At 42.6% G+C, this 25,782-nt stretch overlaps 1 protein-coding gene across 1 annotated transcript in view; it reads left to right on the top strand.

Moving 5' to 3' along the window:
- The window catches only part of HS6ST1 (heparan sulfate 6-O-sulfotransferase 1), a 201,964-nt gene extending 177,071 nt beyond the window's left edge, over positions 1–24,893 (top strand). Inside the window, exon 2 of the mRNA XM_050902521.1 lies at positions 18,026–24,893. Within this exon, the coding sequence (XP_050758478.1) occupies positions 18,026–18,734 (709 nt within the window). The 3' untranslated portion in view covers positions 18,735–24,893. The remainder of the gene's footprint in view (positions 1–18,025) is intronic.
- Positions 24,894–25,782: the final 889 nt, after the last annotated feature.

Raw genomic sequence — 25,782 nt, 5'->3', positions numbered from 1 at the left:
AGTCTCATCCACAGAGTTTTGTGTGTTCATGGTATTAATGGGCATTTTGCTCTTAGATGCAAATAATCTCCCTTTTCTCTGAGACTGAGGACTCTAGAAAGAGAAAAACCCACTCACAATTTCATGTAAATTTCTCACAAAATCTAGTCCCATTATTTTCCAAGTCACATGCACAGCACAGGTATTGCATGAAATATGTTTGGGTTTTGCTATAAGTAACTTCAGCTCAGGTTGAATTCCAGGTCCCATTCAGGAAAGCTATCTCATATTGTAATGGACTTAAGCATGTACTTTTTTGACTTTTTGAGCAGTACTAAAGATTGTCCCAAAAATATGGCAATAAGAGGAATCTTCCTATGTATTTGAAATACAATATAATATGTATGATACATGTTCCCATACATAACAAGAAAAAATGTAGTTACTTTTCATCAGAATGAGGATCTGAGACTGCATTTAATTCTGATTATGAGATAGAAACATGTCCAGAATGACTCAAATCACTAGATTTGAGTTACTAGCAAATAGTTTTGGAATTGAAAGTTGGTGTTGAGTGTTTTCGGACCAGTGCAATTTCCCATCCTCTTCCCTATTTTTTCCTCTATTTTCTTCTTGCTTTTGGTTACAGTTACGATTTTTCTGAGTAATCCTGTCACTATGTCCTTGTTCACTGGAGGGATGGCTGATGAGTCATGGAAGAGCATCTTCCTCCAGCCCCTGCAGGAGCTCTCACCTCCATACCCTCAGCTGTGAGGCATTGCCAGGCTAGCGCTCAAACAGGGAACATTTTGAAGCTATGATTTTGATACCTGAATTATTCTTGGCTTTCAAATTTTTGTCAAGGGAAGTCAGCTGCGTTATATTGGCTTTTAAAGCAAAATAAAATAGATCTCTCCAGTCCTTCAGTGACAAAGGAGAAATAAAGTTGAGTGGGATGTTTGACTGCCAGCATAGCCACATGTCCACTGACTTCATTTGAATGAAGAGACACAGACAGCAGGAGACTGTTCCTGCTCCTGTGCATATCATCAGGGCTTCCTTGGCGGTGTGGGAAGATGCTGGGCACTTCAGTTACATTTGCAGACAGTGAGGAAATAACGTTCATGTGGCACAAATAGCTGGAGTCTAAATGTGCTGGTTTCAAGCTGAATTACAGCTCTTCAGGAATGGTGCAACTTCCCAGAGGCACGAAGGGAGAGCAGACGCTTCCATAATGCAGAGCTCTCTGCCATGGATCATAACTAACTCACAAGAGTAAAATCCTGAAATGGGTCCTAAAAACGTCTGCCTGACAGTTCAAACACACACGTAGCTGTCTGTCTGAAAGGTCAACTCTGTCCTTTGATGTTTCTTTAGCTTGATTATGGGGGGACTGTGCAGAAAGGATAGGAAAGTCTCCAACTGTCAGAATTATTTAAAAGATCCCTTGAGAAGGAAGGTCTTTATCCAGAGGAGGTGAGCTTTGTCTTGCAGGATGGAGGAGACCAAAACCAGGCATAGCGTACAGAGAGAGAGAAGGACTTCAGAAGGACAGATACGTGTCGGACCCAACAATAAACAGAAATTCCCAGTTATCTTTAATTAAGTCTCTTCCTGTCCAGTCACAGGGAAACAGATCCTCTGGCCGTAACAGAAAGGAAGTAAGTCAGTTCCTCCGCTGTTAATTTAGTGCCCTCCTGGGACAGACGGAGAATATTGTTGTGCATCTGCCCTGCTAACAGGCTTCATTCCACGGAGAGGTTCTGGCTCTTCCTGAAGCCTCATGCTGCAGCCAGAGGCCCTGGAGCATCCCCTGAGCAGAGAGACCAGGAGGCCGAGGCGGACTGGGGACCCTGCTTGGGAGGATGGGAATTGGGAGAAGTGCCTGCTCAGCCCCAGCTGGTACCTGCTACCAAACAGCTGTCAAGCAGTGATGGAAAAACCATGCAGCGTCTGTTTTCCAGAGGAGAGCTGTGCTCCTGAGCCACAGTGCACAAGGGCTAAAATCTCTTGGTTAAAACATATGTTGCAAGAAATGAGCAAAACCTAAAGTAAACAGTTTACAAAGAGGTGAGCATCTGCTGATTGCTGATATACACAGGCAAAATGAGTCTCTGTTTGAAAATGGCCTCATTTTGCCCTTGCCTGCCTTTTTTTATATAGTGGAATAACTGACTTCTCAGCAAGGCAGAAGGCTCCGCTACTTATGTTTCCACAGTGCATTTTCTCTCCCAAACAATGTTTGCTGCCCCAAGAGCCTAATTATCACCTAAGAGATGTTAACAGCCAGATCACTGAAACTTCCAAAAGGTTCTGATCAAATACAAGCAAGATGTAGTTTGTATTTTGCTGCCCTGTATTCCAGGAGCAGCTGGTCTCCTGAGGTAGTGAAGTGTGGACTAAGTTAATGAATTTAAATATGCTTCTGTTAGATCTTTTAATCATGAATGTAATTGCATCTGGTAGTCTTTTTAATTTTTAAATATAGAGTATGTGATTGGATTTCTTTTTTTTTTTTTTCTTTTTCAAATCTATTGCTACTGTTCCTCCCTTCAGGGAATCCTCCAGAAGGAAGACCTTGTCTTCCCAGAGTGAACATTGTGAATCTTTACTGTACTGATTCTTTCAATATTAATTTTCTGTATTAGCAATCCCCTTTCTGTCCCTCTCTACAACTGCGTCTGCCTTTGTTATGTCTGGCACAAGGAGGATACACATGTAGTAACAAGTACACCAAGCCCAAGCATGGAGTGGGAGGAATTTACCTTTGGTTTTCTGTCTCTGATACATGCTTTTCATGCCAGCTCTGGCACTTGTCTCTAGGCTGACTGGAATAACAGGATGCACAACAAGCATCAGCCCAGCTTCTCAGAAAGACTAACAAGGGGAATTTGAACCCCAATACCTGTGTCCCACAGTCAACTGAGAGATGTAGCTTTTCTGTGTTTGAGCTAATTGCTAATAAACGTCATCAGGCTAAATGGAGCAAACAAAGGAAGCAGTGCTGGCAGTTCCTGTGATGCCAAAAGCTTTCCAGATTTCTTGCTTTTGTACACACCCTCTCTTTGGGATGAAAAAATGAAATACGCCAAGCTGAGATCCCACAGAGTATTCAAAGAAATGGCTTGCAATGACCCTGCTACCCTCCAGCTCCCATTGGCAAAATACTCAAAGAAAAGATAAATTCGTATGTGAAGAGACAGTCAGGGGACTGAATGACTCAGGGCTGTGGGATATGGAACCTCATATAACAAGATCACCAACTCTCATCCATCCCAGGCTGGTAGTGACTGAAAGGCTCTCCAAGCTCAGCAGTTTGCCAGTGTATCTGAAAGAACTAATGGCCTCAGCCCAGCAGATCCCAGTGGGCAGAGACTTATCACAGCATGCTCTAGGGATGTAGATTGCCACATTCTTATTTCAAAATTTACCAAACACAGGAAACTTTTTCTCTGTGATAATTGTTTTGACAGAGAGACTAAGCACATGCCTGCATTCAAAATGTGATTATTTCAGTAGAGCTGTGCTGATAAACCCCTTTTGGAAGAGAACTCACACTGGCAAGCGTTCCTCTGCCTCTATAACTTAACCCATTTCCCTGGACAGAATAAGCTATACCCACAACTGTATATACAGCTACCCACAACTTTTTGCTGGCATTGCTATTTGGCTGATGATGTTCTTTTATTATTTACTTCTCACAGTACAGCTATGCCAGCAAAACTTTTCCATGTAACCTAAGCCTCTGAGGGAGAAGACTCCTGTGTACATTTTTTGGAGGTGATGTTTCATAGTCAAGCCTGAGGCAGAGACTTAAGCAAAAGGCTCTATAGATACAGAATTGTAATCTCACAACACAAAACCCAGTGCTCCACGATTATGTATGCAACATCACCTGCAGGCCAGGGGGCACTGTGTATGCAATGTTTGTGTAAGCAGTGAATATATGCCGTTAAATTGGAAATGTAAATACCAGTGGCAAGTACTGTAAGTCCCTCTGGAAGGAAGGTTGTGTGTGCAGAGAATTGCCTTGGGAGGATGCACTTGTGCCGACTCTCACGCTTGGTTATGCCACCCCATCAAAGGCTGCAGTTGGTACCCAGTTGTGGTGACTTCAGCGTAGCGTGGGGTGCTGTCGGGTGGCACACTGGCATCGCTGCCTCCAGCCCCAGTATGGGAAGGGAAATATTCACAATTATTGATTCCCGTCGTCGTCCTCCCCCACCAACCCAATTAAATGAAATTGCACTTGTGGCCTTAATATGTAAGACATAACGAATCCCATGGGAAGGGAAGAAAAATATTGCCAGAAGGAGAGCTTCCCCTCCCTGCTGGACCCGGCGGGCCGCGCTCTCAGCTGCAGATGACATTCAGCAGCGGGCAGGTGCCATCTAGTGGGAGCCGGGCCGCATCCAGCCCCGCAGCCCGGCTGGCTCTCGGGGAGAGCTGGGTTTTCCCTTTGCGCTGGGATGTTGGGGTATTCCCAGGCCGCAATAGAAGCAGGAGGAGTAGTCCCACTGTGCACTTTCTTTGGAGAGATGCAAAGGGTTTTTCTGAGTTGAAAGCAGTGCTTTGGGGAATTGCAACGTACACTTTTAAGCACATAATTAGACTTATCTGCAGAAGAGCTGCAGAGGAGCTTGGTTGCCTTTCAGCCAGCTAGGATACCTCCAGAGTCATTCAAATGGAAGGCGAGGCAATAACACTGGTCTGTATTTAAAAAAAAAACAACTCTCTCAAGGATTTATTAATCAAAAAGCCGCTTTTCAGAATCCCATCCAACACATTGCTGCTTTTCTGGTAGTCGTAAGTGCTCCTGCTAGCCACAGGGCAAGGGATCTCATTTACCACCCTTAGAAGCAGAAGAACCCATGGTTTGTTAGGGCGTGATACCCCTTCTTCACAGTCCAGGGGTACTGTCCCTGTGAAATACCCACTTGGTATTTCATTGGACCTTACATTCATTCAGATTTGCTAACTCTTTCAGCCTCATAATGTATTGATCTGAGGGATCACCCAACAGAGAAATCCTGTGGCTGTTGAAGTTTTGAAGACTCAAATGTCCCTCTGAAGACCCAAACCACGAGTTGATTTGTGATTCCTGCAGCTAAGAGGAAACAAGAGGATTCCAGCAATTAGAAATAGCTTTGCTATTCCTTGCACCTCTCTCGGCAGTGCCTGGGACAGGTCACTGTCAGAGACAGGATGCTGGCTGGCCTAGAAGGATCAGTGATGGATTTGGAGCAGACCTTGCCAGCACTGCTCAGCTAATGAATTTTGCAGTCTTTGTTAGCTTCCTCAGTGTGGTGATTCACTTAGGAGAGAAATTGTTTCTGTGACCTAGACCATCACTTTGACAATTCCTGTTGAATATTTCTGTATGCCTGCTTTAAATGAACTGTGGCTGCTGAGGTTGGCAGAGTACTAGTGCTGTTTGGTATAAAATACCTGCACCTTGTACTGTGCGTGTTACATATTTTCCTTTTCTTTAAGAAACAGTATTAACAAAAGTGTTCATTGCAGGCCAGTTCATGCTGTGTTGTTTTCAGGCTAAAGCAGAAGAAGTTGAAACCAAGAATTAACCTACTGTTTTCAGATCAGCAATTTGTGAAAAAATGAGTAATGATGCCCATGAAGTATCCAGTTGTGCTGTCAGGAAGGGCTGGTATTGGTTACAGTAACAGCATAATGAATAGCACCCTCTTCATAAGGCTGCTGCCCTTCCTGCCTGCCTCAGCCGGACTTCTGTGGTATTTTTAAGAGCAAACTCTAAGCACTTCCTTAGGTCTGACTCTGGATGCTGTGCCACATGCAGAATGCACTGCAACATGGGTTTCTTGATGCTGGCGTGGCCTGTGTGAGATCAGTTGCTTTTCACTGCATACCCTTTGATGGATTTGTTGCATACAGCTTTTAGTAATGTCTTGATTTCCCAGGAAATAAGGTGTTTTAGACAGAAGCCAGGCATCTTGTTACTCCTGCCAGCTGGCAAAGGGGGTGCATATATGCATGTAGATATTTGGTGTTTAATAATTGAACCTGAATATATCAAGGTTGGCAGCATGTCTTTCAGCTTTAAAGACAGGGCATTGTTGTAGGAAAATGGGATGTTTTCCTGTGCTGAAGACAGATTTTTCTTCCCAGCTAATCCTGGTGTCTGCAGCTGCTGTCTAGATATCACCTCCTAAAAGGCAGGGAATGAACTTCTGAACATCTGTAACAGCTACATTAAGTGGCGTGGTTTATTGTAGAATTATGGATGATGATGGCTGGATTACTAAATTGTAAATCAATCAAAGGCATTCTGATGATATTCTAAACTACGAGAGAGAGACTCGTGCAGGAAGAGACAGTGATTTATTGCACCAACTGGTAACATATCCATCCCCAGTCATTTTTATTTATCATTATTTTGAAAAGATTTCAGCCCTTCATAAAAGCAGATAAAAAAAAGAAATCTGTAATGATGATGAAGTTTTGCTGTAATGAAAATTGACACTCCTGCACTGTGATTTCTGTTGATAGGGAAGCGATGAATAAGGAACTTAAGATACACAAACTTCACAATAAATTAGCTGAACAATTGCCTTTGTTTAATTGTCTTTTACGAGCAAATGAAGGGAGCTTTTTCCTTTTTATTCTTAAATCTATTCCTTTGAAAGTGTCTCACACTATCTGTAGTTTTAAACCACTGGTACCCAGGATTTTGAATGCTTAGCAAGTCATCCATTTCCAAGGCATTAGCAACACAGACAGGATTTATTTCAATCTCTGCAGTTGATTCTTTGATCTGGGGCTTGCTTAAGTGCATTCCAGTGCAATTAATTAGAAAAACAGTATAAGGCAGTGGCAACTCCAAGTGATCTTAAATCTAAAAGTGACTCATTAGTAGCTCTGCTTTCTTGAGGATTATCTATTTGTTGCTTGACAGCATCTGCTATTCCTGAGCAAGAGAGAGTCAGTTAATTGAGAAGAGGGAGCTTTGGTACTCTTTGTAAGCCACTAATATGACTACTCGCAAGAAAAGAAGCAGTGTGGGAACCTCTCCCAGCACTAATTTTAAGAAGGAACTGGGTAAATGGAATTAGGACCAGTCACCTATCTCATGCCGTTAGGTGTATGGCAGTATGTAGTTCACGTTGATTTGCTTTGCTGGGCAGTAGTTGTTCCTTTTTGCTAGCAGCCCTGCGTGGCTCACAGAGGAGCAGAGGAGCTCTTTGGAAACCAGCCCTTGCAACAGCTTGCACTGTGGCTGCTTCCAGGAATGGGTTGTGCTGCTCTTTGTGTTTTTCTTCCTTGGGATGTCTTGTTTCTTGATGTACCCTGGCTGGTTGAAAGTTATAATGTTTACTTGTATGTCCAGGACATGTCAATCTAGTTTCAAAATTCTGTGCGTCTTGATTCTGTTTCCTGAGTCTTCCCACTCCGATCAATAAAAGCAGCCATCCATCAATTTTTGATTGGAACAAGACTGATCCACAAGCAACTCATGGGTGTCTGTGTTGCAGTTGCAGCTGCCTGACACAAATATTGCATCCCTTTCGGCTGAGGCAGGCAGTTGCCGAGGAATTCAATTGTCCTGCATAAGCGATCAATATCTGCTCCTCTGACTACTCTTGCTCCCTTAATCTTCCTGTATGGTTTCTTTATAATTTAATCTTCTTCAAGGAGACATACTTCCTGTCTATCATGCTGTTACACTTTTCGTGAATCTTTCTTGAATCTCACTGCCAGTGGAGCTCCTGTGATTTGCAAGAGAAGCTGGCTTACAGTTCAAAAGAAAATGCAAATTCCAGCCTATCTGCTTTGTTTGCAGCTGATTCGGATAAATATCTTTGCACATTGCATAGTTACTTCTGCTTTGTCTTTGTGCTATTTCAACATGCTTCTGGTTTTCTTTTTTCTGTGTGGCAATATCCCAATCGTTCTTTCTTCTCATCCTGAAGTGTGCAGGAATCTGATGCAGAAATCCTGCTTCATTAGGTAAAATATGCATTTGGTTTATTCATTGTTTCCGTCTTGACACCTGGGGACGCTGAATCCCTGGCATTCTGTGTCTTCCCAGGGCAAAGACAGTACAAAGCTGTGCAGATTTCCGTGCAGAACCAGTGCATCTCAGTCCTGATGACGAGGGGGAGACTTAAAGTTCAGCCTCCCTGATAACAGGGCAGCCTGCAGTGGCAGTTTATTAGGGGAGAGCACTTACCCCCTGGAGCTAGAATGAGACCCCAAATGTTTTCCACTTAAACTATCTAGTGATAGGGTGAAAACTGCTATCTTATGCTATCTATCCAGTGCAAATTGGTCTCTCTCACAGAGATGAAAAGTTCAGTCTCTCTTTGCAAATGTCCTGTTACTCTTCAGGGGTTGATTTGTTTCTTGCTTGATTCTAATGTGTCTAACATACAGGGAGAAACACAAAAACATAGCGGGTACAGTACCCTTCTAGCAAATATATTATATTAAATATGGATGTAATGTGTTACTAAAATCTGTATTTTGTGTAATGCTAAAATCAATAAAAATGAAAGTCTCTGCGATAGAGCCAATGAGTGAAGGGAGTGAAAATTTTTCTTACGGAGAATGGCAGTGTTTTTTCGTCCTGAAATTTCCTACCTTGATGACAGCAGGGGCAATAGTAAAAGCAAAAGAATGCAAAGAATAGGCATGGGTTGCAGTCCACATTTCTACCGTCTGTCCTCTGCCAGCACTGATGTAATCCTTCTGGCAGTGAAACTTTCCATTGCAGTCTGTCAGCATTCAGATGTGCTATTGATTAGTTGGTTTACTAAGGTCACTTAGGAATCACAACAAACCTCCTCAAACTTGGGAAAGGTAATAAATCAAAGGTATTTGATTTGTAACTTGCCATCATTTTTGGTGCCTTGCTTCAGTAGAAGACAGCAGTCAACACTTCCTAAGCGCTTGATATGAGGAAGGTTATGATGGCAAAAGAAAGCACTTGTTTATAAATGGTGCAAGTAACATAAGCTTTTAATGGGTCCTAGAGGAGTCCAAGGCTCCAGAGGGCTCTGGAATGCCTTCCTCTCTGCCCCCATCTGCTCCCCTCACCCTGACCCCCAACTTCTTTTTTCCAAGCCTTTGGCCAATTTTCATCACATATGTCATTTTGAAAAATGAACTGGCGGTTCACTCTTAAGGTTCATAACATGTCATGTATCTTTTTTTAGACTAACGTGTTTGCAAGAGACAGCGCAACAGGAAATTCTTGTGCTTACACAGCAGCTCAATTTCTTGAAAAGCAGAGATGTTGTTAAAACTCATAGTCTGTGTCTATTCTGCTAATTGGATATAAAACAGTTATGAGACATGAGGGTGACAGGACCATACTTGTTTTCTGGGTAAAAGCCTATTAGTAGTATATTGCTAACAAATCTGAACTGGGGCTGAGTGTGTGTGTATCAGTGTATTATGAACACAGCAAGTATCAGTACTGCACAACACTGAGATCTAAGGTAAAAGCGTACCCTCATTTCATTTATGGAGATAATGATCCTGAAAGTGTCCATTTCTGATGCTTTCAGAAGAATTAATACCCAACCATACCTATCTTGATGCTGCATTTGATTCCAGACATAAAATGCTCCCTTGTATTACCATATCTATCTTATCAGTATGGAATAGTCTGTATCATACTGCCACTCCCAAGGTGGGTATGAAGGCTACATGTGTCCTCCCAGCTTTCTAACAAACCACTGTTTCATCCCTCTGCCCTTGGGGCTGACTTACATCCTTTGTACCTCCACTCCAGCTCTGCAGCCTTTGCCAATATAATTCAGAAGGAATATCTATGTAAAAGGAATATATATGTAATAGTATTCCTACTATTGCTTTGTAGACCTACCTTTCTTTGTAGGTCAACTTTAAATAGAGACATCTCACATTGAGCTGTTAACTGCACTGCAGCCACCATGTGTGCAGAGGCACGTGCAGACACACAGCATTACCACTCCTACAGATTCCAAAATCAAGGGTGGATTGCTGCAGGGTGTGCGGATCGAGCACACAGATTGATCTTTTCCTTGGTTTCATGTCTGCAGGTTTCTTTACCACCAGGCTGGAGAAGGCCCTTGCAATTGTATTTGACTCTATCCGGTGTTTTTAAAGCTGTGACTCAGAGCCCGTGCGTGTCTTGCAAACACCAAAAGGGGAGCTTTTGTTTAAAGTTGTTCTGAGTGGATGGAGGGGCGGTTGTTCCTCTTGCAAAATGCCTGTGCTGCTGCTTGCTCTTTTGCCTCCTTCTTTGCTGTCAGCTTCTGTTATCTTTTCTACTGCCTTTGCAAGAAAGATGTGTTGTGTTTGGTACACACAGCTACACACACGCACGAGCTTCGTGCTCCCTGGCTGGCACTGCAGCCTGACCGTTCATGGTATGATGAAAGGCTGCATCACCAGGATTGTGAAGCATTCAAATCCTCCACATTTTATGAAATACACAAGGGAAAAAAGAGAGGTGTGGCTTTTTATGCATGCCTACTCACAGTTAAATTATTTTTTTAACTCCGGGTTAAATAGTACCAGTATTTTAAAGTGTATATTTAATGAATATAATACATTTTAATAGATTCTGACTCTACAGCTATTTAAATCCAAAAGACCAGACCTAAGTAATCTCAGGTTCATTTACTGAAATCTGGTACAGATCTACTTACACCCTCAGCCAGTATCGTCGTAACTGCTGGAATTAGAGTTGACTCTCTTTTTCCATTTTTAATCTGTTCTTCCCCAAGAGGTTTTTAGAATCGAATAGGATAGGATGGAATAGAATAGAATAGAATAGAATAGAATAGAATAGTTCAGTTGGAAGGGACCTACAATGATCATCTAGTCCAACTGCAATTCTCCTGGGCAGTAACTGTGAACTGGAAGGACAGCAGGTAAGGCTGCAGCCCCAAAAGCCATGTAAATGTCACCAGCTATCGAAGTGCTCTTTTTTCAGGGGCTGCTGGTGCTCACACCCCATCCTGTGTTTCAGAGGGAGTTAGACATGTCATGTCAGCGAGGATCCAAAGCTCCGAGCACCCAGCAGGCGCTCAGATGCTGGGTTGCTAGGCCAGGGTCTTCTACAGAGTCCAGAATCTGCTTTGAAACCCCTTTCTTGGGAATGGAGGAATATATGTTTGTATTAAACTACATTTAATCTATCCTGGAAGAACAGCCCTTCTTAGTCCCCCATTGCCTTAACAGGAGCTGGGGGTGCAGATCAATTATTGGTGGTTTCTTGGAGCTGGTGTGACATGTGAGACTCCAGTTTGCATATGCCTGAGATGAGGATAAGCAGGCAAGTGGTTTCTGGAGCATCCACACATAGACAGGCATTCATATAGCAGCTTTTTGTTTAAACACCCTCAAAAATAAAGCCAAATTGTGAAAGGGTGTAGCTTCCCCACAACTCTGCTTTCTTTTCAAGAAGGGGTAGCTGGAGCGAAGCACCCAATTTTACCTGCTGAAACCCACCCTTGTGTATTTAGAAACCCGTGCTTTGGATTGCATCCAGCCAAGAGAATCTGTGAAAGTTTAAGTTTTCCATTTGGAAGAAAAGCCTGTCACTTTGTCTGTAGTACGAGAATGTTCTCTTCTGCCTCCAATTCCTGAAGCAGCCTGAGCGTTGTTTTTAGGGGTTAGCTCTCAGTGGGCTGTCAGCGGTATGGCCCAGGCATCGCTGCATCGGGCACGGGCCCATGGTGAAATCGGACCCCAGGAAGAGTCTCTGAGTGAGGATCTGGAGGGTGAGCAGAGCCTGTGTAATGGTTGGTTGTTACGTTTCAAAACATCCTATCTTTTAATACAGCAGTCCCAAGAGCAGAGACCATCAGGCAAAACAAACACAACTGTGCAAAACAAACGCAGTTACCAAAGCAAGAACTGACTTGCTGTAAAGACACCCCCCTCCTTTACTGGAAAAGAAAAAGATTGATGTAGGTGTTTACACAGTCTGAGTAGTGGAGGATTGGCTTTGCCATTAAGTTTCTTGGCTTTTGGTGTTTTGTGTGGCAACGTTTGTTTAAACATAGGGGACAGAAGAGACTTGTTTATTTTGTTTATTTGTTTGTTTGGGGGTTTCTTTCTTTTTCTATGACTTTTAAAGGGCTGAAGAGTTTATTGTGTGTGAAATGCAGGAAGAGTCTAAATGAACACCAGATGAGAGGAAATAGACTGAGGAAAATTAGGGCTATTTGCTACCAAAGGAAGTAATCATTGTACATATATTAAATTCCAATCTCTAACTGAGAGCGTGTTTTGTTATGCAAGAAATCTGACTGTAGAGTAAAAAGGGAGTGGAGTCTTCCCAAGTTTGGGCTTTAAAAGTGGTAAGCAGGGGTTTGGTGTACTGGTGGTAAATAAGGCAGGAGGCAACTTTTACTGAAGCAAGTGGTGGGGTTGGCTGGAGAGTGTTCTGCACCCCAGAGTTTCCCACCATAGCAGAAGGTCATTTTGTGGCTCTGTGCAGAAGGGTAAAACAGTTTTTCATACATCTGTTATTTGTAGGTAACATTTAGTATGACTTTATAATGAGAATATAAATTCCTTATAAACTTTCATCTGCCACATGTTCAGCTCATCCATCATTAGAGACACCTGACTCACCTTTACTTATTATTTACCTGTAAGTCATTGCTGGAACTGCTCCTTTGATACACTGTCCATTTTCAGCGGAGACAATCATTACCTAATAATTCCCTTAACTGTCTCTGTAAGGTGAGGGTTTAAGTGATCGTAGTAGGGGTGCTGACTGCTCTAGTTCTTCTTTCCTTGGTCCCTGCAGACTAACGGCAGGGTAGGTGCACGTTTTCATTTTGCTGGTGGGAGGCAAAATGACTAGTTGTTTTAGTGATAAACTATTTACAGTGAGAGCCAGTATGAATTGAATAAGGACCCTCACAAATGATTTGAGGAGATCGTAATACATCGGCTTGGCTTACAAAGATGCCTTAAATCAGACACAAATTTGACATTACTACTTCTTTTAAACAAAACAGAGTGTTTCTCATTCCTGCAAGCTGGCAGACACCCTGTTCAGTTCAGTTAATCCAGCAAGGACATAGAAAGATTTTTTTATTATTTTTTTCTTTAGCGGTAGAAAAATTGTAGCCTAGGGGCATGTTGCTTTGACAGATTAGGGTTATGTGGCTGAAGCTGACCTATGCAGCTTCCTTCCCCTTCCCCCTCCTGGCAGGCGGGATGAAGCATGTATGATTGGAAGTGGCTATCCTTATTTTGCTCTTTATCTGATGGAAGGCCACCACAGCAGTCAAGAAGGACTTGTTACAGATTTTGCTCTTCCTGTGAGGGACACCTGAAAGCTGAGTGAAGAACCTGTAGAAATAAAAAATAAGATATTTTGGCTGTGTGGGAGGGAAGCATTTAATCACAGGAAAGACTAGGGGATTGCACAGTCAAATAAGCAGATCTTGGCAGATTTGAGAGACCAGCAGTGGGAAGTAAGAAGGGTGTATCGAATAAGAGTGTAGGAAAGCATAAATGGAAATGAACTGAAGAGAGATAATAGCATCATATTTAGAATCTGTCACTTTATCAGAATTATGTTGACTGGTTATTAGCAAAAGAGAAGGAATTGTTTTTTTAGAGGAAGAATGGTTTCATTTCCCCTTCATTAGCTGAGGAACCTGCTGACAGGAATTAAGGCAGAGTATTACTAAATGGGGGCTTCAGCCACTCCCTCCTGTCTGCAAGAAAGGGTTATTTTTAACCCAGATCTGCTCAGTGACTGCATTTGCAGCATGGCCCTGCAAAAAAAAACTCTGCTGGCAAAACTAAGGCTGCTTTGTGCTGGTATGTGAGAATGGGAAGGAGAAGTCCGGGGTGGGAATCCTGTAGGGCAGCAGTGCCCCTGACGCCTGTGTCATGAAAATATGCCTCAAGTTAACTATTGTCCTCTGACCTCAATCCATGCTGAAACAGGGGCTTTGCATAATCATTGAAGGAGACGGCTCCTGCTCCAAAAGATGTTATGTTTTGAATTGCCAAAATAGACAAAGGAGACATTGTCAGCCCTTCACACATGGGAAACAGAGGCAGAGACAAAGAGATTTGTCTGGGGCACATAGGCTAATTTTGACAGAAGGGGTATTTACATTCAAGTTTCCTGAATTCATTTGTGTACTACAACTGCAAGATTGCCCTTCCTTTCTAATATTGGATTTTTTCCTCCCTGAAACTTCCGTTCTAATATAGGGTTATCAAAAACATGATTTTGTTTTGCTCTGTTTAATAAATTCGCTAGTGGTTCTTTCCTCAGACAAAACTGTGCAGCTTGCACACAGATCTGAGCTGCAATGCTGACGTTGCAAATGCCCCAGGGAGCTTCAGGTGGATTTTCACATTGGGACCACCAGGGACAATAATGCAAGGAAAGGCAGAGGTGTGACTTCGGCTTCTGCTTTTCTTTGTCCTCCTGGGGATCACAACCCCATGGATATGTAGAAGGGGATCCTGCAAGAGTAGTAATGCTGTTCTGCCCAGCTTCACATGGGAAGAAAAAGAAAAGAAATATCTTACTAACTAGAATGTCCATTTTTCTTGCTCAAGCTTGTTAACTCCAGGAAGGCCAGTGAGACTTGGCATTGCATGACCAAACTGGGGCTGTTTGGGTTTTTTATGAGGCAGTATTGAGTGGAACCATCTGGGCTAGGGGAAGACCACACTTCTGAAATGAGCCTTTAAGAATACTTAAGTTAAGTAGCTGTCTGGGGCACCATGCTGAAAGGAAGGGCACTCACAGCTGCATGTATTTTATGAGTTTATTTTATCTCTGATGACAAAAGAGAACTTACTAGTCATGTGGTTCCTCATAAATTTCAAGCCACTGCTGACAAGTGGCACTGCCTGTGTTCTCAACCACGCTGGCGGAAAGTTCCCCCGACTTTCTGGCTCGCAATGTTAATAATGATGCTGCTAATGGATGATGCTTTAGAGAGATATCTAACTTTTCTCTGAACTTAAAGGCAATCCCCAAGTTACAGTTTGAGAATGGAAACTTCACTATCTTAAGGACCTTGGGTGAATACTTCCATGGTCATTCATCTAATATCAAAGTGGCTCATCGCTCTGGTTCCTGAGGCCCCAGTCTTCCTAAAGGTGTGCTGTTTACTTTCCTGAGAGCTGAGGGAATCTGCACTCTGAAACTAATATCCTTCCAGAAAGCGAAATACAGGTTTGGGAGCATAACTTTCAGTACATCAATGGTGCATCTCAACTTAGGTGGTGCATCTCAAACTATTCTTTTGCATTGCAGTTTCTGTTTGCTGTGGGTTTTTTTTTTTATTTATGCCCCATTGGGGCAGCTTCCGAAAGTACCTCCAGGGCCCTGGTTCCACTGCCTATATTCCAGTTTCCAAAGATACATCTTATTTCTGTGTTAGGAGGCAAGCTCCCCTCCTTCAAGCACTTTTCTATGTGACAGACCTGGAAAGAGGCACATCAAATTCAGTATAATTTCAAAAAATGTAACCTATTTTCCTATGCTTTCTATTCACTGAGATGAATGTTAGAGAGAGATTGCTCATGGTAAAATATTTACCAGTGTATCACCTCAACTTAGATAATAGCTCTTATAGTGCAGGTGTGAAGAAAGAAATACTTGCTCTTTAACCTTTTTTCAATCCATGTCCTGTTCAAGCTATCTCTGTTTCAATGGACCCTAGAAGCTTTGCATGATATTTATTAATCTGATTTACTAATAGACTCCTAAAGTTTAAAAAGAGAGAGAGAAGACAAACTGGACTCGGACTTAGAGGAATCAGATTCATGCCAGCTCTGCCACAGACACCCATTTGACTTTATGCACATCATTTAATATTTGTGGTTCCCCTGTCCACAAAATGCAGATACTAATTCTTCTTTTTTTCCCTATCCATACTTGTATAGACTGCAGGTTTGGACAGGAATCAGCTCCTCCTGTGTCTTTGGATACCTCACAAATGAGTCCCTGATCTTAGGTGAAACTTCTAGTTGCTTCTGTAAGCCACATAATAATAATTGGCTTCAGCCTACTTCAGGAAAAAATGCAACCTTTGGATTACATTGGTGTAAACAAAAAGTCCACTACAGTTCACAAGTCAAAAAATGCTGGTAGTGTTTAGCATCAATGTCTGTCGCTTGAACATCTGGCATTCATCATTGCTTTCCTTTCCTTCCACTGTCAAATTTTATCTCCATCTGTTAGAGGTTTCTTAGCACTGTCTATATAAATCATAGCTGCATCTCAGTCTGGGTAGTTGAATCATTACAGGCTGCAATGTAAATGAAGGAAAAAGAGGTAAATTTAAGGGAAGTGTTTCTCTTACGCACTCTGCTCCCCTTCTTTCTCCCCTCTCCCTGTACACAGACAGTACTAGACAGTATTACTAGACAGCATGATACCCTTGCTATGAAGAGAGATGGAAAAGTTTCCAAAAATAGCAAATGTTTTTACCAGCCCTAGTTCTGAAGGCAGAAAGCAGGAGAGGAGTTGGAGCTGGAGTGGACACCCATTGCCATTGTTGGAAAGACCAAAATTTACTGCTTTGGAACAAGTTAGTTCAGCAAGTTAGTAATAAATTGGGAAAGTAAACATTCCTTAAAATCAGACTTCCCGGGCAATGCCTTTGATGTATTTTCTTAAAATTAAATTACTCTTATTGCAGTAATTTAGGTTACTGCTAGGAAGAATAATATTGAAGGTGCTAGGAAAATATGGATGTGTTAATATTAGCCAAAGCAGAATTTTTTTACTTTTTTTTTTTCCCCTCAAAAAACTGTGCAGTGCTCTCGCAATAGCCGTCACATTCAGCTCTCCCAAGCCATGCTAGCAGGGCAGTGAGCCATAGCAGCATTCCAAAGATGCATTTCTGATGGGGAAATGAATCCACCGCCACCCCGTATGAAAAATTTCCAGTAGCATGTGTGCGTTACCCTGCCAAAGCCACGTGCTCCCGTTTGTGCACAGTGTCACACAGCCCCATGCGGTGGGAGCACATGTGGATTTAATTCCCTGCCAGCTTTAGCAACTAGAGAAGGTATTTCCTTGTTCTAGAAACACTCGGAGACACCAGAGTCCCAAGCTACTGGAAGTTAGGGAAAAAAAGGCCCATTTCCCTCTGTCTGGAGAGGGCTGTTGCAGACTGCCATCGCTATCAATCCCAGAACTTTATCCAGGCTCAAGGTGGGCTGAAGCTGGAGGGTCTCTTTGTACAAGACAGCTGTCATGTTTTCAGTTCAAGGGACAGCTTGTATTGTTGGGGACTTTGTTATACTTGGAACAGCAAGAATGTCCTATGTCACTATGTGTGTTTCTCCTGACTGTCTTGCTTTTTCCTCCTTTTTAGTCTCATGTGTCAAAAGTGTGCCTTAAGTTTGTTTGAACTGATAGCAGATTAGCTGAAATGAGAATAAACTATTGCTACTATTACTGGTTGTCAACTCATGCCTTCTCTTTCTACAAAGCACATTGCATTCCTGATTTCCCGTTATTTTTCACTTATGTTCCTGTGGTGTTATCCTGCTACTCACTGCAGACTGCCACATTTCAGCTTGGCAGCCAGATCAATCAAGCAGTAGGTGTCCTGGTCAGCATCTGCATGAAGTGAAAATGATAGGCCCAGCTCATAAACAGACCAGTTGCTGTGCTGTCCTGCAGAGCAAGTCCTGGCTGATTCAGAGGGCGCATGGTCGTGTGAAAGGCCAGGCAGTCCCTGAAGTCACAGTTGCTCTCTGAAGCTGGTAGATCAGTTGAATCGTGATGATTTGTTCTGACATTGCGGTCTGTTGCTGGAAAGGGATGTCCCGGTGAAAGCGTTACTACTTGGCAAGACTGAAATGGTGGGCAATGAGAAACATGGGTCTAGTGTTGCACAAACTACATCACATAAGATATTGCAAGAAGAAAATAATCCAAGAGTACAGTAGAATGGATGCTGTGATGTTGATTTACTCGTCTTTTTGATATCTGCACTAGATCTCAGCTTGCCAAGCATCTTTCCTGTTACTAGCAGAGTATTTATTTTATTTTCTCTTCTTCTTGTAGAAAATTTTACTACATCACACTGCTGAGAGACCCCGTATCTCGTTACCTCAGCGAATGGCGTCACGTCCAACGAGGAGCTACTTGGAAGACCTCCTTGCACATGTGTGATGGCAGGACACCAACTCCTGAAGAGCTGCCATCGTGCTATGAAGGCACGGACTGGTCAGGCTGCACACTGCAGGAGTTCATGGATTGCCCGTATAATTTGGCCAACAACCGCCAAGTGAGGATGTTGGCTGACTTGAGCTTAGTGGGCTGCTACAACATGTCTTTCATCCCAGAGAACAAGCGAGCACAGATCCTGCTGGAGAGCGCAAAAAAGAACCTCAAAGACATGGCCTTCTTCGGCCTGACAGAGTTCCAGAGAAAGACTCAGTATCTGTTTGAGAGAACTTTTAATCTGAAATTCATCCGGCCCTTTATGCAGTACAACAGTACCAGGGCAGGAGGGGTGGAGGTGGATAACGACACCATCCGGAGGATTGAGGAGCTCAATGACTTGGACATGCAGCTCTATGACTATGCAAAGGACCTCTTCCAACAGCGCTACCAGTACAAACGGCAGCTAGAGAGGATGGAGCAGAGGATAAAGAATCGGGAAGAGAGGCTTCTTCACCGGTCCAATGAAGCACTTCCCAAGGAAGAGACCGAAGAGCAAGGACGCTTGCCCACTGAGGACTACATGAGCCATATTATAGAGAAGTGGTAGCCTAGGCAGACTTTTATATTAATGATATTCTAGGGTTTCCATATAAAAGATCATGGAAGTAAAATTACAAAAACAACAAAAAATATTTTATTTAAAAGCAAGTCTGTAAAACAGAAGATAGATTGCTTCCTTAAGCATAGGGTCTTTTTACTGTTTCTTACAAGACCGATGAGATTCTTAAAAAAATAAATACATAAAAATAAAAAAAGGGTCAACATTATAATGCAGAGGTAAAAAATGCACAAATGCAGTTACCCACTCTTAAGGCCAAATACAAAAGAATGTTTCTTATCCTCACAATTCAAACACAAATGGCAGAAGTAGGATTTTTTAAATCTGTTTATCCCCTGAGCATAATGGTATAAAGATACATAATTAAAAAACAAGGAAACTGAGGTTTTCTTTTCTGGGTGTTTTTGGAGGTGGGATGGGAATTGCATTGCTTGTAGGTAAACGATAACGGTGAATAAGTTGAAGATGTGCTATCCTGTCAGGCTGCGATCTGAGCACAAGGGTGGTCACTTGGTTTCAGCTGGCAGCCACTGCCAGAAAGTAGAGAACCATAAAAATAAAAGAAGAAAAACATCAGAGGATGAGAAACATTAAAGCAAATTGACTATGGCCTAGGATATGTACTTAGCACAGTGGTTTTGATACATTGCACTGGTATCACATATACATATGCGACTTCATCGCAAAAATAATAGGGAATTCATGCACAGAGCTCCCAGATTTGTTTCACAGGCAGGTCCCAAAACAAGTTAAAAGCCGACCAAATTCCACATAGGCTCAAACGTGCACTCACATGCCATTCTGTCACCCTACGCAACTGCCGCTCATGCCTTCATCAGTATTTTGTGTTAACAGCACATGAAAACCCTGTCCTACATACTAAAAAAAAGGAAGAAGTAGTTAAATAGCAATACTCCCTTATAAATCTGCACATCAAGTTCCAGGAAGACCCTGCATATAATCAGTCATTAATGGGAACATGATGAGGGGGTGATTTTGTTTTGTTTGTTGCTATGTGAAATACTGAACTAGAACAAGCATACAGACATACCGGTATCTGTATTTTTTCAGTTATTTTTACTTGCTTTTATCAAGAGATAATGGGCATCAGCCTGCTTCTAGAGAAGTCACTAGAACTGATTTAAGTGGGAACAGGATGGGGCTCTTCCAGAGCTGTGAAAATGTCTGACTATGGGTCTGAATTAATTATGAGACAGTGCACATTGTCTTTTGGCAGAGTGCCTGTTCTGCAGCTCTTACTTTAAATGAACAAGCTGTGTGCATAAAACTGGAAAGGGGAATCATGGATAATGTTTTTTTAGTCTCAGACCACTTTCAAAGCAGAACTCTTTCAATGCTGTTTTTTAGGGACTCATGTAAGTTTAATCCTCCAGTGTGGTGACAGTCTAACCAGGTTCTGCTTACTGACTTTTGAGTCATAGAACAACAATGACTTCTCTAATTCCTCTGCCCACTCACCAAATTAAAGTATGGCTTATTTTCTTGCTGTTGCAAGCACTTCTTTGTTTGGCTGGAAGCATGGAAATGAAGCAGTTTCTGCCTGTTTCATGTCTCACCCCGTTATTACTCAGCCTGTAAGACCTGAACCAGCTATTGTTTAGGGTAAACTATGAACCAAATGGAATATGATTTGATTTTCAAAGGCTATGTTAACTGCAGATCAAATACGGCATTGAAATCACTGGAGGAGAGGCAGAGAGCTGATGCATTCGGCTTTAGCATGTCGTTTTTACAGTGTCCCTTTCCCATCACACGAATCCACTGAAGTGCTGCTTGTTTTGTATTTTAATTCGCTCTCTCTGCCTCTGTACACAGTTTCCAACAGTTTCAAATTCAGACTGAGTTTTGCAAGGAGGTGGCTGCCTTAAGCAGAGGAGCTGCCTTGTTTCTTCTGCATATGCCCTGAGGGATACACCTTGCTTTTGGAGATGTTCTTCTCCAGAAGAGTGAAGATGACTAAAAACTTAAGAACAGAAAATACAAACAGCACTTTGGGCTCAAATACAACCCTGTTACAGCCCCGATCCAAAGTCCACCGAAGTTGAAGGATGTCTTTCCTATTGATTTCAGATGAATTTTGATCAGGTCTGCATCCTGGTGCTGCAAAGTGCCCACAGCCACACTCATCCATCTACAAGCACAGTGGCACGTTGTTACCCATGCATTCGGCTGGCACCAGTATTTGCTAGTGGTGTTGCTGTCTTTAAGGTTCTGCCGCAAAATAGCCCCTGTTCCCAGAGATGTGTAGCTTGGCCATAAGCATTTCCTCCTAGCTGAAAAATGGGAAGCAAAATGAAGCAATTTTCGGTTGTTGGCTTGGGGGCAGAAGGTATTAAAAATCCATTTGCTCATCTCTGAATTCCAAGACTGGGAGGAGCTATGTCTGCTAGTTCCCAGCGCTTTTATGTGTTGCTGTAAGTAAAGAAAACATTTATATTTAAAAAATGCAATTTTACAGGCTGTTTACCCACAAAACCAATACACAAGATATAAAAAGCAACTGTTTTATATGCAGCTTCCAGCTTTCCCCAAAGGCTTTTCCCTGTGCATCCTGCATTATGGATCCATAATGCACAAATGGTTACTGCAGCTAATCCATATTCGAGGTGCACATCGGTGCAGCTCCGGCAGGGCTGTGCGGTGAATGCCCAGGCAGGTCTGCGTATGCCGGCACTGACTTCTGAGAGCCATTCTGTACCGAAGGCCAAATTCTGCTCTCATCTACCGAAGGGTGACAGTAAACAGGACTGTGTATGATTAGGACCAGCATAATTTGGCCTGGTTGTCCTGAGTTGTTTCTGTGTTATGGGCTCTGAGTAACCAGCTGGATTTTAATGGATCTGTCTGCAGGGTTCTCTAAATCAGAGGCAGCCTCTGACCCTAGAAGCATGTCAGTAGAAGACCTTGTTCCAACATTTTCTTTGTAATATATTACAGTAACAAGCAAAAGAAATGAAACTATCTTGAAAACTGTCTTGTTAACAGTTTCACTTCAACCCACAAAAGGAGGGCTGACCTCATCTTAGCACTGAGGCAGAAATTTCTAGATTCAAATCCTGCGCCCGGCAAATGCCTCAGTTCTTCCACCTGTACATTGGGAATAACAACTTTACGCACTCTGAAGAGGTACTCCAAGGTATGAAAAGTATAGGGCACTTTTTGTAACAGATTCTAAGTATGGGAAATTAAGAGAATGACCCAAAAGCCGTCCCTCACCCTGGCTGCTGTGCTGGTCTGTTTACGGCTGTAGGCCATGCGTGCTGTGTGCCAGAGCATGGGTTGCAGGACGTACCTTCTTCCTTTAGTGGGTTTAAGGGAACTTTTTTAACATAATGTGAATGTAGTTTTTTGTGATTTGTATGTACTACAGTTTGAAGTGGTACAATTTCTTTTATTTTTAGGACTGATTATTTGATGCTACAATAACATGAAAAATGTGTGTGTAGTTCTAAAATGAATGGAGAACAACGGCTTTAAGGCACTCCGGCAGAAGTAGTGGCCAGATAGTACATTCTTGTTCAATATCTGCCCCTTTCTTCCAAAATGTTTTTCCTGTGACTTCCAGACGCACTGAGACCTTCTTCACTACATGACATGTTTCTTCAGGGGGCCTGTCAATGCATCATGATCCAGGTCAGGATAGGTGAGTGCTGGGTACAGCGAGGGCTGGTGCAAGATTGCGACCTGTCTCTTACTGGAGTTGGTGAGACCATTCCCCTTGAATTCAGATTTTACCTAGTCGGATGCTTGTCCGTCCCATGGCGTTTCTGCTGTGGTTCTAGGGATACCCCATGAAAAGCCTTTACAAAAGCCGAGGCTGTGTAGGGTATTTCTAAGGGTTTATACAGTTAACAGTATTAGCATGAGTGAGCATTTTGGACAGGCAGTTATATGGTACCAGGCTAAAGATGATGGCTCTTAGCCTCTGCCATCTTACACTGTGCTGACCCTCGCACATCCGCAAACGAGGGTGATGCTCTGAGTGGGGATTTCCCAGCAGACGCCATTCCTGCTTTGGGAGGGTGGAAAGGCCAAGACACGCTGTGCAGTGCTAAGAAGGAGATCTTTTTTGCTTTTAGTCACCTGAACAGTGTTAACTTCACTGCTTGGTGGGCGTTGTTGCTGAAGAAAACTTTTTATTGCTCATTTGTGTCATCCCAGCTAGCTCTGTTGAAGGAGTTTGCCTCCTCCAAAGTTTTCCAGACAGTCAAATGCCACCTTGTATCCTACCCAGGTCACAAAATGCAGGATTGACTGGTAAGGTTGCAGACCCAGGCTGTCATGGGGTTCGAAGTCATCAACAAAAAAAACCTCTCGACAAAGGATCAGTGTGAATTCCTGGCTTGCCTGAATTTCTCCCTTTGTCCCCAACATTTTGGAATAAATGGGGAACACTTCAGGTTGATGTTTTTGCACCCCATAGTCCCTTACTTGCTTACAAAACTGGGATGGCAATGGAAGGAGCGTAAGGAAGATCCCAACAAGCTTTTCAATCCTCTCTCCCAGGGCTGTCCTGTAGGAGCAGAAAGGGCAGCGCAGCTGCTGAGAGTATGAGCGAGCCAGAAGGACCACCACAGTGGCAGTACAGACACATGTCAATTAGGAAATTTTCACTCTGAGCGCATCAAATCACTTCACAGAGACCACTGAACAGCTACAGAAGGTAATGACTAACAGTACAGAACAGGGCCTGACCGAGATTTATATCCTGGGGTTAAAACCATCTCTAGCTTCTTACTGGCGTTTAGAGTTACTCAGACCTCCTCCTGTCCCATAGAATTTGCCGAATGTCGCAAAAACACGTAGTGCTACAGGAATTCACAACACAGACTATGCTAAACATTGTATTTCCAGGGCTATAGCTTGGAACGCAACTCACACTATCTGCTGGATTCAAATCACAGGGCTGGCTGCGTTACCTTTTTGTTCTTGTTTTCACTAATATTAGCAGATCATGTTCCAGTGGCAGAAGCGAATGCAGGATTCGCTGCCTGCTCAGCAGTAGAGCCAAGCCTTCAAAGCACAGGTCAGCTAGCAGCAGTTCAGGTAAAACAGTGAGCAGTGGAGCTCGTGTCTGCGCACACAATCTGAGCTATCTGTGGCTGTTTGTTTTGCCCCATCTATAGGAGTTCTGCCAAGGTGAATGCAGTCCTGATAAGCACGTGGGTATTAAAGCCTGTATTGTCCCAGCTGCAGGTGGTTTTATCTGTAATTTTTAGCCATGCAAGCTGAAAAAAAACAAGATTTGCAAATGAGTCTGTCTCATCCCTCAAAGCCCCGCAATTCCCCCTCCCTGTTTTCCCCCAGGTGTCAATTCTGCAGACTGGATTGAGAGAGTTGTACTATAATGAATAATTTTATATTCAAATGGTTTACTGAGCATGATTTGTTTTGTACATATTGGAATATGATTTAACTTATTTTTATTGCCCCTTTTCATCTTTTTTTCATAAGGAGAAGACAAAAATCCCCACCCTCTCTCAATGTGAAGTTCCTCTGTGTTTATGTGTAGTCTGCCAGGCAAACACACAACAGCCACAGGATTTCTCACCATCCCTACTGGTATCTGATTTTATTTTTCATTGTCATTTGTTTTTGTCTGAGGCTTTGCTTGGATTGTCTCTTTCCTCTCTGCTGCACAATCTGCACAGGGAAGGGAAAGGGCAATGCAGGCAGGACTTTCTTTTTCTTCCTCTCCCCTTTCTTGTGTGCTTTACCTACCACGGAACTCAGTTCTTATCTTCTAGGAGTTGTGTGACTGAGGGTAAAAAAATACAACTGTCCCCCCACCCGCCTTCCATCCTCCATATTGTAGATCAAACAGATTCAGCTGCTCTGAAAGTGATTGTGGCTGGAGTCATTCCATTGGGCTGAATGTGTATGGTTTGCACTTTTTTTTCCACTTCAGGAACTTAAAAACAACAAGAAATAAAAGACAACTGTTTAACTTGAGCCAAGTAACACTTAAAGCTTTATATATTTATTTATAGCATCTTACAAAAAGTGTTAAAAGGTTTTTTCTTTTCTTCCACAAGAAAAATTGGATTATAAAAAAAAAAATCATCTAATTGTTTTTGTCTAGATCAAGAATGAATGTTAGCAGATGAAATAAACCCTAAAACTGAGCATCTGTCGTGTGTGTTGTCCTTGCATTGGCCTTTGGATGCTGTTTCAGTGTAATATGTCTTGCCTTCCTGTATTACAGAGATAAAGCTGCCAGCGGAGCTGATGGAGAATATTTGTTTTCTGCTAAAAAAACAGACTCCTAACATAGAAACTGCAGTCTGTTTATTCCTATTGTTACATTTGAGCCAACATCACAAAAAGCCCTTAAACCTCCTAAAACCTATCATCTTTTAAAAATTAATTACCTTTTAATACTGTACAGTCCTCTTAGTTTTCTTTTTCACAGTCATTGCAATGAACAGATTTGCAGGCAATAAATGGTGGTTGTTATAGCAATTATTACAGAATAATTAACAGAATTTTTTTTGTTTCATGTTCAGAAGTACTTTCACCAAATGTGACCTGTGAAAACGTTCTCCAGTTACAGAACTGAAATAAGCTATGCACCTGGTTTTGATACAGTGAAAGTTAGTAAGTTAGGGAGTAAGAAAATGATGATACAAGCACTTTACAGTATCCTAAGTGAGAACAGCTAGATGTTTATGCAAGTGTAGCGAATATTACCACTGTTATTTTACCCATATATGCTGGAGGAGCTGGAGGCAGCGTATGAACCTTCCCAGCTAGGCTGCTTGGGTGTTTTTTCTCTTCCACCCGTGAAAGTAATCCCACTCAAGTTACTGGAGGCCCAGCCAAGTAAAATGTATAAACTAGCAGGAACACAACGCTGCATCAATTCACACTGCTGAGGGGCTCCTCATTTTACTTGCTGGGCGGTGCAGGCGCTGGTGGAAGGTCCAGGTAAGTGTCGGTGTGAGGATAACACCACTGATCTCAAGGGCAAGCAAAGGCACAAAAACTTTGCAGTCACTTACTCCAGGCTGCGCCA

The sequence above is a fragment of the Gymnogyps californianus genome, chromosome 10 (assembly GCF_018139145.2).
Source record: "Gymnogyps californianus isolate 813 chromosome 10, ASM1813914v2, whole genome shotgun sequence".
NCBI classification, from domain to species: domain Eukaryota; kingdom Metazoa; phylum Chordata; class Aves; order Accipitriformes; family Cathartidae; genus Gymnogyps; species Gymnogyps californianus.
The sequence above is the reverse complement of the archived record's forward strand: the minus strand, read 5'-3'. Positions and strand labels throughout refer to the sequence as shown.